General features: G+C 38.9%; 1 protein-coding gene and 3 pseudogenes across 1 annotated transcript; 1 reads left to right on the top strand and 3 right to left on the bottom strand.

Moving 5' to 3' along the window:
- Positions 1 to 5317: 5317 nt before the first annotated feature.
- LOC116308840 (uncharacterized) lies at positions 5318 to 6590 on the bottom strand (annotated as a pseudogene).
- A 1194-nt stretch (positions 6591 to 7784) lies between these two features.
- Positions 7785 to 8736, bottom strand: LOC148914080 (uncharacterized). Its single transcript, XM_089026189.1, has 2 exons — positions 8671 to 8736; positions 7785 to 8291 (listed from the first exon to the last, which is right to left on the bottom strand). The coding sequence occupies exons 1-2, from the start codon at positions 8734 to 8736 to the stop codon at positions 7785 to 7787; spliced, it is 573 nt and encodes a 190-aa protein (XP_088882315.1).
- A 286-nt stretch (positions 8737 to 9022) lies between these two features.
- Positions 9023 to 9753, top strand: LOC116308838 (uncharacterized; annotated as a pseudogene).
- A 106-nt stretch (positions 9754 to 9859) lies between these two features.
- LOC148914079 (uncharacterized) lies at positions 9860 to 14373 on the bottom strand (annotated as a pseudogene).
- Between the last annotated feature and the right edge of the window lie 31 nt (positions 14374 to 14404).

Genomic DNA, 14404 nt, shown 5'->3' with positions numbered 1-14404 from the left:
TTTAGGTTTTGAAGAACCCTTTGCTTTGCACTTTCTTGATTTATTGATCTAAGTATGTGGGAATTCCAGTCGTAGATGCTCACTTTAGCCTTTTTCCAGTCATGTAGTAGGTCTTCCTACTGATCGTCACTGTAAAATGAAATGGAAGGATTCTTGATTTGTTTTTCGACATCTTTCAGAACTGAGTAAAGGGAGTCGCACTTGTCACACTGAACGTTGTGGGTGTGGTTGCATGTAACACTAAATGCTTTATCCTTTTCGTCGCTTAGAGCATAGTAACCACAGTGATCAGGATAACATGAATGACTATCCTGTCAGTGTACTCAATAATCAGTTTTTAGATAGCGTTTGCCCTCATTCAGAAGGTTTTTCGTCTCGCAGCACCAGGTTTTTGAAGCCCCTAATAGTCCGGCTGTTAACGTCAAAAATTGTTCACTTTAATGATAAAAGCATGAAACTTGGCATGATTGCTAACCTCCCTGGGACAAAAATTTTTTGATATGGGGCCAAGCGAAATTCGCTTGGGGACAGCAGGAATGGGTATGCCTGGAATTTCCGACATGGAAACGAGGCTACAACATAAAAACACCCTAAAATACGACAGTTTTGAGATACTTCCACCACTAAACATCGAATTTGTGTCAAGTGAGCAATTTCACTTGCTTTGAGTTGAATAATCACGATCACGTGATCGTTTAAAAAAAATCGACTTTAGCTTGGGATCCCTGTGTCGAAAAATCAAAAAGTTCCTATTTTTGTGGCTTTTTTAGACCAATTGAGATCATCTTTGTTTTGATTAAACGGAAATACTAAAAACTTTAAGTCATATATAAAACAATTTATACTGCATGAATAATTAAAATGTTTCAGGATTAAATATCATTCATTGTTTGCTCATGAAATTTCTGTCCTCTTGGTTACTCATCTCTCTTTGTACAGCTTCCTCCGCAACCACATAAGCCTGTACAAACCAAATTAGCATTTTTACACTTACACCGTCCTTTGCAAGCAGTCTTGCATCCGCATCGAATAAGCTCGTAGCAACTTTCCTTTGCTTGAGGAAGAGTCGTCCAATATGGAGCCCATGAACTGCCATCTTTCTGCCATCCCCATTCTGAAGGACTGGGTAAAACTGGTTGCTTCAGAAGTGTCTGGCCCCAAATATGAATTCCTTGAAATATAGCTCTATTGATATGCTGTAACAGTGCAGCTTGTGTGGGAGGGATATTGTCGAGGTTCCTTGCCTTCTTTGAAAATAACTCTTGCCTTGCTTGATTAACTGTCTTGATGTTACTGGTGCGGTCGTACAAAAGAACGACAAAACGTTCAACTTTAGCAATAGATCCTTCATCTTCAGGAGATTCTTTGAGAGTTTGCAGAGCTGGTGTCAGGTCTGTAAACACGTTCCACACGTCCCATGCTGTCTTCTTTCCGCGGCCACCAAAAAAAGAGACAGTATCACACCCGGTAATGGCGTGAAACATAGGCAATACTGATGCTTTTCCTGGGCCTAATATAGATGCGATGGAATGCACAGGAATGTTGCAAAGATGCTTTCCTGAACCAAAGGTGATCCATAATCCATCTACCTGAAGAGAATTTACAACTGATATTGCGAGCACAACTACATCTGTGTCGTTACTTCTAATCTTTATCTTTCAATGGCCACAACAATTAGCATCAAGTGTATGAATCATCAAACGGGTGTCCGCTTCTTCGTGGGTACAAGGTTGAAGAAGACTCATATCCATTCTGTTAACTGAAGATAAGACCCTGTCAGCGTGTGTTGAATAGATCTCTTTGCCATCTGGAATGTCAAGAGAAACAACCTGATAACGAAATGAATGGAATGGATGTTAGTGTTAAACGTAGGTTGACATTCGAAATTAAGTTGTGTTGTGACCAAAAAATTAATTATTTCAAATAAAATTTAATGTTTGCAACCATGCACACTGCTATCGCATTTGTATTCATTATCACTGTACCTTGTTAGCAAGGAGTTTGAAAAACTCGTCTTTATTTTCATTGACTCTAAGAAACCCTTTCCAGTCACGAGGAATTCTTGTCGATGGAAGCACCTGTTTTACAGGGGGGAAATGTTCTCAAATTAATCGAATGTTCTATCTTAAATATATGCGATGTACACTGATTATGGTCTTGCAGCACGTACCTTTCTACTTTGACCATAACCTCTCTTCTCTCGAGTAGATCTTTTCAGAGAGTCATCTCGGTACACATCCCATACTATGTCAAGTCGCTTCACTGACTCTAGCTGTCTGAGAATATAGGGTGCAAATACCGCATTGACGTAATCGTCAAATGTGCTTGCGGTTTTGGGTGGCAACATTTGGACAATAACTGCACCATCAAGAATAATTGCATCTACACTTGGGTGTCCTGCAACCTCGGGCGTCGGTTTCGGCAAACACTTTATCAATTCTGCTTTTTGTCCTGTTCTTAGCTGCCCTACTTGCGAGATAGATGGCGGCCAAGGCTGATTTTCGAACTTGAAGAACTCTTCAAGATTTCCATCTCGGCTTTGACAAGAGATGTATAACCTGGAAAAAAGTGCGCAGTCTTCTTTTAGCACTTGTAATTTAGCGCCTTCTTTTGATGTGGTTTTCTTGCCAATGGGTGAGAAAATATGGAAGTTGTTTCTTGGTATAGGGTCAGTAATAGGCTTCTTTCTCTCGACGAGCCGCTCTTGGAAGAACAAATTGAATTGGTCTTTTCCAATCTTTTTAACACTCTTGACTGCTGTATTTTATTCAAATGATATCATTACGTGATCCTAGTAGAACTGTTATTCCAAACAGGTTGGTAATTTCTCTCTAGATGTTCTGGCCAATGACATCGCGTCCTTTTACTATAGATGACGAACCACTGTGAGATGGATACTGGCATGATCTAGGTGGTCCAAAACTTTCCCAGTCCATATCTGTGACGAAGACAAACACGGAAGGCCTTTGTTGCATCAGAAGATATGTTTTCTAAACCGACCCTCTGGAGAATCAATTCACATTCTATCAAGTCAGAGCGAGATAGGTGCTAGCTCTGAAGATGACCTTTTATATTATCACGACATGTGTTTAAGAATAGCACTTCCGTATGACCACGGCATGGTCCACAGTCTCTTAGAAAAGTATTGCAAACTTCGAAAACCTTGACTCTGCCTTCAATTAGCAGTTTTCGAACTGACTTGCTACAGTTTGGCCGCAAGCGCGGTGACAGGATAATTACAAGCACAGTTATTTCAGACAGACTTGTTTGCCGGACTTGCACAGAGAGACCATTAGACATTGCTCTAAATGATTTTTGAAGACGAATTCATGTTTTAACTTTCCATTGCTATTGCTACTATTTCAGTACTTCGTATGTTTTCCTGCCAAAATTTATCCTGTTTTATTATGGAATTGTTTCGCGATGTGGTAGTCGAGAGAGATTTTTATACAACAGAGAATGGATCACGGCAGTGATCTTTTTTATCTTTTTTGATCTTATCTTTTTTATTCATTTACTCAAAGCAATTTGTTTATTTGTGACTTTATCTTGTTTTTGAAATCAAAATATGTAAATTGTTGTATTTTACTCACAGACCGGAAGTGATTCGGCTGCAAAATAAACGATCAAAATAAAGTAATTTAGGTGAAACCTCGCAATGTCGTTTTGCATTGGGCAACAAATTTTTTCCAATAAAGTTGAAATATAGGGCTAGATCTATCAGATATGGTATAATTTTAGGTTTGAAACTTTGGCACTTTTAAAATGTTCCGATTTAAAGACCAGTGGTAAAACCAGGTTGAGCCGAGTTAGCTGTGTTCAAAAATTTGCCAGAAATTCGTTATCAAGAAAACGGTCAATATTTTTGCACAGAATCGTTCTCATATGATTGATAGAAAGTTTTCTTGGCTTATTTGTTTATAATGTAAGAAGAAAACCGTTCTTCGCAAAGAGTTTTGAAACCCTTGTATTGATGATAATTTGAGCCTCCAAGCTGGGTCGAACTTTGGAGCTCATTTTCTTGGGTAATAAAAACAATGAAAACATAAAAATTACATTCTAATTATTCTATGGTAAAACCCTAAAAATGAGCAAAAAATCAGGGAAATCGATTTTTTGAGTCCGATCCCACCGGTCGGTTTTTACGTGCACAGCCTCTTAACTTTTTCAAGGATGTTGATATAACCTAGATTTTTAGGAGTTTATAGAAGATATTACATGGGCGCGCGGAGATACGAATTTTATCTTCGAGTGTGCGATTGATATCTGAATTGTACGGAGCCCCGTTAGTGCCACACAAGCGCATTACACAGGGCGCCACTTATTTTTCGGCGCGACTTATTCTTTGGCGTGACTTATTTTTTGGCGTGACCTGTTTTCTTCGGCGCGACTTATTTTTCGGCGTGAGATCACAGGGCGCGACTTTTGTTTTTTCGGCGCGACTTATTTTTTGGCGTGAGATGTTTTCTTCGGCGCGACTTATTTTTCGGCGTGAGACGTTTTTTTCGGCGTGAGTTGTCATAGATTATAATTCAAAATGTATCACATTCTGGAATTTACGTCATCTCATTTTCATAGTGATATTTCAAATGTGTATTTCTCTGAGTAGAGAAGTAATCTCAAATTACATATATTAGCTAGTGATTTTCAAAATCAATTTTTTCCCTTGATATACACTTTATATAATGACATTGACTGTATACCAAGTGTCAAAGTCTATTTTAAACCAAAAATGCATTCCATGTTTTTATTGCAGTCTTGAAAATCTTGTGTTCATTTAATTTAATGACATTTTATATTCACATTTTTTAAATATTGTTTTATGTAAAAGTTTCAAAGAGTAAAACATTTCATTTCTCTATTTGTTTTGCTCTAGGCTCTTTGACACTTGATAATAAAGCACTTACTTAATGGTACCGAGGGAAAGTCGTATGTTTAGTTATCCCTTGACCGCCGATTTTCCGGGATCACAAACCATACCGTTTCAACTGGTCCCAGGAAATAAGTGTATACTTTGCATACCTCCCCCCCCCCCCCCCCCCCCCCCTCCCATACAAGTTAAATTATCAATGTTAAAACAAAATCATATCCATGTCCTTTTGAAATGTGAAGTAGGCCAACCAGCATGCTCATGCTCTTATTGGGTTTACAGATTTATCAATTGTGAAAATAGTAGATGTAATACGAGTGCGAGTGTTTCATCAGGGGATCCAAATACCCAGACTCAGAAGGCCAAATCCATGGAGTTTGATCTAATTAGCATCCAGTGTTGGATCAAGGTATCCAACCGTATGCACGTGACCCCAAAAGAAGCATTTCATTGGACCATAAAGTCATGAATTATTGTTGAGTTTGAGAACAAGGCGTAATGCATTGTCTTCTGGTTGACTGTGTTCAATCTGTGGATTTGCGAAGCTACATCAATTTCTCTGTCTCGTTGAAGAGTCAAATAAAGAGTGCGTGCATCATTGCCATTTTCTGGCATTCTTAGACCTTCTGTCATGATAAGTTCAGCTAATTCATTAAATTCAGGTGAAGAACACATGGGAAGGTCATCACAATACATCTCTCTAGCAACATCTAACTCATCATTGTCGACATCATGCTTGCAATCTACAGCCCCTGTTATTTCAGGATAATGATATAAAAGATAGAGCCGACCATGTGGAGAACTGTTGTTCCTTGTTGAGGGGCGAATACGATGAAGATTCCACAGTCGTGCTACTTTTTGGAGTTCCTCATGGATAACTGCCATGTAACAAAACAGTAGACATTCCACATGAACATCATTGGCATCACAGTAAAGTCCTCTATCCCTCAAATCCTTAAAATGTGTTAATTATCCACCAATTAGAGGCACCTCGCCGCAGTTGCCCCCACCATGCCTCTATTCTCTGATTGGTCACTGATCTCCCATAAAGAAAGCTCTTTTCCCCTGACGAACTGTCGTCGGCTTCAAGTCGTAGATAACGTTGAATGGCAGCAATTCTAACATTTTCTGTACCCATATCTGCACGAATCACAGAAGCGGTGCATCCAATATTTTGCAAACAGTCCAGAAAATAGCTTGCTATGACACCTGGATGATTATTTGTACGTCCAACCTCGAGCCTCATAATGTTTCTCGAATAACCGTCAATACAACCATAAATGCAAAACCCATAGGGTTTTAGTTTGTTATAACCGTCAAGGTGCCAAATGAAGTTTGGGCCTTTTGCATGATATCGTCGCCTTTGGAGTCTATGCTTTAAGCGCCTGTCTACTCCTTCAGGGTCCATTATCCTTAATGCATTCCGGACAAAGTCCTTGCTAACAGATAGTTTATGCTCTACAACTAATTTCTGCCACATAGTTCTGTACCCAACAATGCTCCCGCTTCCTCTTAGCTCTTCTGGTATTGTATCCACTATCTCATTGAAGCCACTGAAGCGTCGCCGTCCAAGACCGTTTTTCGCTAAGACTCTTTTAAGCTGTCTTAGGCTAAGGGGTATTTGATGGTTTAAAAATAAGCAATTAACGATTTCCTTGTAAGTAAAGCCCATATGAAAGTATTCAATTAAACCGTCGCGAAGGTCGTTCTCAGTCGCCATTTTGATTTAATTGTGCCATCGATACCATAGAACAGCGGTTAGTCCTATTAGGGATTTAAAATAAGTCGTGCCGGAAACATGTCGCACGCCGAAAAATAAGTCACGCCAAAAAATAAGTTGCGCCGAAAAATAAGTGGCGCCCTGTTAAATGTATACACGCGCTTGTGTGGCACTAACGGGGCTCCGTAGAATTGAACACGAGAAGATAAAATTCGTATCTCCAAGCTTCCATGTAATGTTCTGTTTATTATATAGATATCGATGAAACTTAAATAAAACAAAAGCTCAAAAATTCTTTATTAAAATAGCAAGCCGATTCTTTGACACTTTCAAGCAAAAGCTGTAATCTATAATCACACATTTCTAATAAAATATTAGCATAATGCTATCAAAATATCAACATGATATAAACGAAAATTATTGAAAAATTATCAATAAAGTGAAAGAAAAAGAAAAAGTTTTGTCAAAAGCCAAATTTTTTTTGGCTGCTATCACTACTTTCAATAATGTACCGTCGTTTCTTGCGTTGAGATTCGAGCACACTGACAGAAATATGTGATATATTTTCCATTTGTCTTTCGTTGAGAGAGCTGTGGTTGTTTACAGATTGAAGGTTTTTATGTCCGGATATCTGTATAATTTGGTTGGGAGGTATGTCGCTGTTCTAAAGTTTTTGGATCAATGTTTTTCGCCCACAGTGGTTTGTTTTCGTTGGGATGTTGGCAGCTTCGGTCATGTCTCTCATTACACTGTTTAATTTGTTAACCCCCATTGGTTGAGCCTTAAACCATCTGCATTCCTTTGACATTAACTCAGCTTCTGTTTTGAAGACATTTATAGATAAATAGAAGCTGGAATCAGGATTTAGCATCGTTTCAGGACGTTTTTCTTTGTAAATCTTGTAAGCGTCTAAATCTTGTAATCTTGCACGGGGTCACGTTCTGGTATGGCAGGATTGGCGTACATTCTTGGCTTCACTTGTCGTTGGTCCCGTTCTTGCCGTTCTTGTTTTCGTTTGGCGCTCAGAATACTCAAGATACTCTTGCCCTCCGACCTCAGCTTTTAAAGTAATGTCTCCCCAGCATAATGCTCTTTGTTCGACTCCTCCTCTCAAGCCAAAATGAACCATGTTGTTGAACCACACTGTGTTCAATGAAGCGCTTGACGGGAGCTCGTTCCGAGCAATGCTTTAGACTACAAAACTTCAATTTCTTCATCCGAAAGAGCTGATGTTGCGTGCGGTCTGTTTTCTTGACCTTGTCTTTTTGGTTCCTTTTGTTTAGCTTTCAATGCCTCTTCTGTTTTTTGGAATTCATAGTCCTTGAAGATGGATTTACTGTAGTTGGCCTGGTTCAAGTTACGTTCAAAGCTCGATAAGATAGCGCGAAGTGAGGATGGCTCGTAATTTTGTCCTGTTTTTGTTCTCGCTGCCACTATAAATTGGCTTAAAAGACCATTCAGCTCATTTGGGGGAATATCTTCGATTTCTCTCTCCTCTTTCTTCACTTTTTGCATGAATTTTTTAACGAGTTTTAGGTCGTAGTACGTCTTTCGCTTAGTATTTTTGTTTAGCTCTCCTTCAATGAGTTTATGATCATCGTCATGATCAGTAACTTGAAAAAACCTTCCTTCATCCTGTTCCTCTGCATCTAGATCTGGAAGAAGTTCTCCTAGCACGTCAAATTTTACATCAACTTCTTCCTTTTAGAAATTTAAGTGGGCTCCGTAAAAACCAACTGTAAAAAAAATTTCGATGAATCCCCGCGCCAAGTTTGAAAGTTAAATTTGATTGGTTGAAAAATACGTTACTATGTCAACAGCGATATCTTCGCATGTAAAAGATATGGTATCTTCCCCTGGTAAAAGATATCAAGTTATTGACGCTATAGAAAACCTGGGATTTCATCGATATCTATATAATAAATTCAAATAAAAAATAGAGAGTCCTGTGCAAAATTTAAGGGTTTTGTCCTGCTGAAGTCTATGGACACGTTTTTAACGTAGTTCTGAGAGTTTATCGGGTATACGGTAGAAATATGCCTTTTCTGCAACATTGTAGTCGCTGCATGCAGAAATTTACGAACGCTAGAGAATGAGAAACATCGTCCGTTGAAGCACAGGCAGTCTTAGTAGTCCGCAAAAGCATATCTCTTTTATACAACCAAGGTGAACAACATGATGCTCCAAAGGCGAGGCTGTTATCGGCAAGAAACACAAAAAAAAAAACAACAAAAGCAAAACAAAACCAAAAAAAAAAAACAACGAAAAAAAACAAAAACAAAACAAAAACAAAAAAACAAAAACAACAAACAATACAAACGTTGACTGAGTTGTGCTGTGGAAAGAATTCAGCTATTCGGCGTTAGAGTTCACGTGTAGTGTCACGTGAATTATGATGTAAACAAAACACCAAAGGTAGGACATTGTGAAACATGCGCGATCGTAGTGTACCAGTGCAATGGTCACCACTAAAAGGTCACAGTGCTTACAGAACGTGCAAACACGACTTACGATACCCTGAACGATGGGTAAGAAACTCGAACGGTGATCCAGTGAATTTGTTTCATTTTCGTTGTGAAGCTAGACAAATCAAGAAGAGACGAAAATATTAACCATCTGAGTTTGCATCCGTAGATTGTAATGAATTTACTATTGTAGTAATTTTCAGAAGAGGCAAGAGCTGGCCAAATTGACAGCTAAAGAACAATTTGTATTTACTTTAGTAAGACTTAAGAGAAACCCAAGTTTGCAAATCTATGTGATGTTTTTGGCATTTCTACAGGAACTGGTATTTAGATTTTGTTTATTGAAAAGGAGTTGGGGTTTCTGTTACCATTTTCCACTTAGGAATAATTAAAGGAAATTCATAAGTCAAATGCATTCATAAAGAAATCCTTTAGCAATCTGAGAGCATTTATAGATTGCACTGAATTCTATGTTGAAAAGCCTTCTAAGCCATCAAGCCAAAGAGCTACTTACAGTCATTATAAATCTTCCAACATTTAAGCTGCTAATTTCAATGTCCCAAGTTATGCATTTTAACTTTGTCTCAAAATTATACAAAGGAAGTATAAGAGATAAGGAGATTGTAAAAGTTAGTGGTTTTTTGAAAAACCTACAGCCAGATGATGTTATTATGGCTGACAAGGGTTTTAACCAGTAATAAAGGAACTAAGTTAACATATAAAGCAAGAAAGTTGTAACCTCAATAATATAATAATTGTTATACAATAGCTAGCACATTACTTAACGTCGAAGACTACTACATATCAAACAAGTTGAGATTTTAAGTAGATTCTCATTCTTGTTCTTTTTTGTTCTGCATCAGTTTGGCATTTGTTCTGCATCAGTTTGGTTCTTGCATAGGTATCCGGGTCTGACTCATAGTTGTCCAGGTCCTGTAAAAGAGGTTTTTATAAGATATGCTTCTGTACCTGCATGAAGTGTTTGATAAACATGCACATGTAAATGCCACAGTTGTTGCTCTTTATTCCCTTTCTTGGAACCTTATATAAGAAGTGATTATTAAAAATTGACATTACAAATCTTTGATATTACATTCCACCCTTGAATATGATATGTTGGTGACTGACTTTACCTTTAGCGCATGATTAGATAACTGCTGATGCCTTGGAGTAAGGTGGTTAGACTTGCATAGATGATCCAAAAACCCGAAAGTGAAAACGTTTAAAGATAAAAGCAATGTGTAGAACTTATGTGGCCAGCTTGACTTATACGCATATGCATAGATGTTAATGGAATTTTTTTCAATTCGTCTTGTTTTAATATCCCAAGTCATGGAATCCAGCACAAGAAAATGCCTATGTAATGGAAATATGACAAATACTGTAAATGCACATGAGGATAAAATACAATTATATTAAAATATAAAATTACATACACTTATAGCTATATATACATACCAAGGTGTCAGGACAGCAAGCCACCGGTGTAAAATATGATTATAAAATATGGGGTTTTACTACTGTTCAATAGGTTTATTATATGAAATGAAGTACAATACTATATAAACTTTATTGCAATAACTATAAACTTACCTTCTATTGATAGGAATAAATACATACTTCTCTTGCAAATACTGTGGACTGAAGAAATTTTCTGATGCTTTGATTCTTGTTAAGGTGCAGTCAAGATTTATTTCAAGCCAGTCCCATGTCTAGTGGCATGCATATCATTGTATTAACAATAAAAATCATCCAGTCGAGCAGTAGTTTTACCTGATTGTTTGCTTTCCCAAATTGTGTTCTCCACATAAAACAGAATAGAAAAAGGAACTGACAATGGGAAATGGACATGGAATCGCCCTGTGTAATATTAAATGTTAAATTAAATGTTGAATTTTATTAATTTTTAATTTTCATTCAATATATATTTAAAGAAAGTACATTAAATTGACTGAGAATTCAGTTGTTTGATTAAAAGAGGCACGATGTCGTAATTTATCAAGTGTTGTTTTTCAGTACAAAGTCTCCTTTTTCGTTTCTGATTCCTCCAATTTCTAGGGTAAGGAATGCTTCTTGGGTATGTAATTCCTTGTACTTCTATGGACATTTATATTCTACTACAACAGCTGGACAATTCTTTGTATGCTGTCCACACTTGCACCAAGAATTGTCAACCTTTGAGAGATTATCAACCCCTTTGATTGTAAAGAAAAGGTCTTAGTGGTTGTGACTTTCAATGCGTCTGTATGCTTCCCTTGCACTCTTTCCATGGAGCAAACCCCATTCCCTTGCATTTGTAGGTTCTGCACGAGGAACACTGTTCTGACGCAATGGATCAGCTGTTCCCTTTGATTCCATGCAGATTTCCAAGGCCAATTTTCCCCCATTCTGTGTGTTGTCTTTTTCTGGAGAAGATTGCCCAGAAAATACTCTGTGGCATTTGGATGCTGTTATCGTTCCTGTCTTGTGTAGGTGCTATTCCTTTGACCGCCACTAGTTTTTAGTTTTTTCTTCTACTTCTTCAATTTCCCTCTTACTAAATGATAACGATAATAATATTTCACTGTGCTAAATATTATTGCTTTGATCGTTATTCAAAATTGACAAAATCTTTTCTTTCAACACTCCAAGTGTGTTGCTAGGATTTGAAGGGCCTTCTTCTGGTTGGGGTTCAGTTGACTGGCTCACATCTGTTGTGTAAAGTTTCTTAAATAGGGGCAGCACAGCAGGACTATTTACACTCAGCTTACACAGGTTCTTAGTAAAGTTTTCAAGATCTGCTCGGTCATGCGGAGAGCATGCGGAGATTTTCCTCGTGTCTCACACCCAAGTCAATGTTCTGGCAGTACGTGTTCTGCAGTATTCTTTTCCTTAATTTCTGACTTTTGAACTTGCATTTCTCTATCAGGAGATTTTTCACCTCGACTGGTTTGGTATTTGCTTGAGGCTTTCGTGACCAGAGACAAAGACCACTTGTTACACTGTCTTTATCAAGGGTGTTAAGTGGATCGTCAAGCAAGTGCATGGCAGCAGCAATGTGTTTACAGCCTCTATCACGTCCGCCAAGACATGTGCACTTAGCCTTTAAAACACTTCCTTTGTTTGGCCCTCTTCCCTAAAGAAGAAACCACAAATCGTAGCACTTTTTTCCCACGTCTGTGTTTGTTTTCATTGCCAGCCGTACCTGGCCAACAAATACATGGATGTCCTCCTTATCCAAGGTGCAATTTGTAAGACTTTCAACGGAACCATCTTAAAAGAGTCTATAATCTTCGAAGTTTTTATACGAGGCAAGTCCCTGTCTGTCGTAGTCGCCTACATTGTAAATCAAGTAGTTAAAGATTTCGTAGAGATCGAAAGGAGGCGAGTCGATGAAATTGTTTACAGTGTTTAAGAGAAAGGGATTAGGAATTTCAACATCATCAATCAGGATATTAGTATTCTTGCTTTCTTCTTTTTGAACAAGTTGGAAATTAGGATGTAATGGTATAGACAACTTCTGTACAGCAATGGCGATTTCGACTAGTGAACTTCTACAATGTCTACATGTGATACAGCCCTTAAGCTTCCAAATACTGAGATTCCTGTGCAGTGGTTGTGCATTTCCGATGGCTTATTTGGTTTCCTCAAGAAGAAGAAAACTCCTATTTTATATTTTAAATCAAGGGCACTAGGACAACGAATGTGGTTGGATTTCTATAAGTTTTATTTTCCTTTCGATTATTTGAATTAAATCAACGTTATACTTGTTTACTTATCTTGCATCCGTGTTCTTTCGTCCGCTGTTGTATTGCAGACGTTATCATTCCAAAGGTCAAACGGTTTGAATAGCCTATGAGCGTTACTTCTTTAACGGCCGTTCCGTACTTGACTGTGTTTGTACTATACCAACAACAACGTGACCGCGCGATGCTCCTTACGTCAGTAATATTCAACGGACCAGAGTTAATATGGTTAATCAAATTCACCTTAAGTTCCATATAGAGCCCCGGGGTAGGCTACTAGCCTGCTTGCCATTGTTCTATCGTCTGCTCGCCTAATCCAATTATTTTGAAAGGTGGGGTGGCAGTGTGTTTGCACAGCGATGACAGATACAGCACCAACGCTAGTGTACGAACCACTACCGAGCCTAGACAGGGGTAACAAGATCTTCCTCGGCATTAGTAATATTTTCGGCATGAGTAACATTTTCGCTTCAATTGCAATATCATTGTTTGCCCGAGATTTCCCAGACGCTCTTTGTGCTGAACACTTTCTACCACCTGCTTCCATGCTTTTTTCTTGCCAATACCTGCAAGGGCACTAGTGGAATCGCAACCTGTTACGGCATGGAAGGCTGGTAAGGCGCGGCACATAGCTGGACCAAGTGCATCGGCTATCTTGTGGACTGGGATAAACCGGAGACGATCTTTCACTCCCGTCTTCAGCCATAGCTCTTGCGCACCAATTGCATTGCAGTGAGAGACTGCCAGCACGAGCACATCGGTGTCGGGAGACTGCAACACTACTTGCTTTGCCAGACGACTGCTGATGGCTTGCCTGGCATGAAAAAGCATGCGCGTATCAGCCTCCTCGTGGTCAGAATTCAGTGATGGCATAAAACTAATTTGACCACTCTTCACGGAGACAACAAGGTTTCCGTCTTCGTACCCACCAGCAATGACGAGCTCTCTACCTAGATCTTACTTGTCCTCTGCGATCTTGGACAATCTATTTGTAAGGTACTTGCAGAGATTCAGCTTGTTCCTCTGGTTCGATATGTACTTGTTCCATTGCTTTGGCACTGGCGTAGAGGGACCATGGATCTTTACCTCTAGCGCATTGCTCTCCCCCCGTCTCCTCAGTTCTCCGGCATTGATTGACAACTCCCAGTATTGATCAAAGACTAGGTCAACTCTCCTACAGTTCCTTGTTTGAGAAAATGGACTTGTTATCACGTCAAAATATTTCAATGTCATGTATTCGAACGTTGCAGCTCCGCCAAATTTAACTGTTTGGATAATCGCCATGCCATCGAAGATATAGACAGAAGGCAGTGCTGGTACAGAAGGAAGTCTTGTTTCCACAGTGATATTCCTCTCTAGTAAAGGTAGGAGAGTACTCTTGGCGGATTTTCTGAGCGTTCCGTCACCGTGAGTGAGGGAATACGGGACTGCAGACAGCTCAAAGCAGAGGACTTCTTTTAGGTTGACCTGTCTGGCTTTAGCAGAGATAAGGAGCCGGCCAAAGAGATCTCTGTCTTCTGACACAATGGCGAGCTTCTCATTTGCTGGTCCCGATTTTGACTTAGACGCCGTGATGTTAAAGGTCTTAATCATCAAGCTTGGTATTGCATCCCAGAAGCTGACT

The sequence above is a fragment of the Actinia tenebrosa genome, unplaced genomic scaffold, assembly GCF_029948245.1.
Source record: "Actinia tenebrosa isolate PJP-AT-01 unplaced genomic scaffold, QUT_ActTen_1.0 PGA_scaffold0__85_contigs__length_37466705, whole genome shotgun sequence".
In the NCBI taxonomy this organism is placed as follows: domain Eukaryota; kingdom Metazoa; phylum Cnidaria; class Anthozoa; order Actiniaria; family Actiniidae; genus Actinia; species Actinia tenebrosa.
Note: the sequence above shows the minus strand (reverse complement) of the source record. Positions and strands in the feature narration are given on the sequence as shown.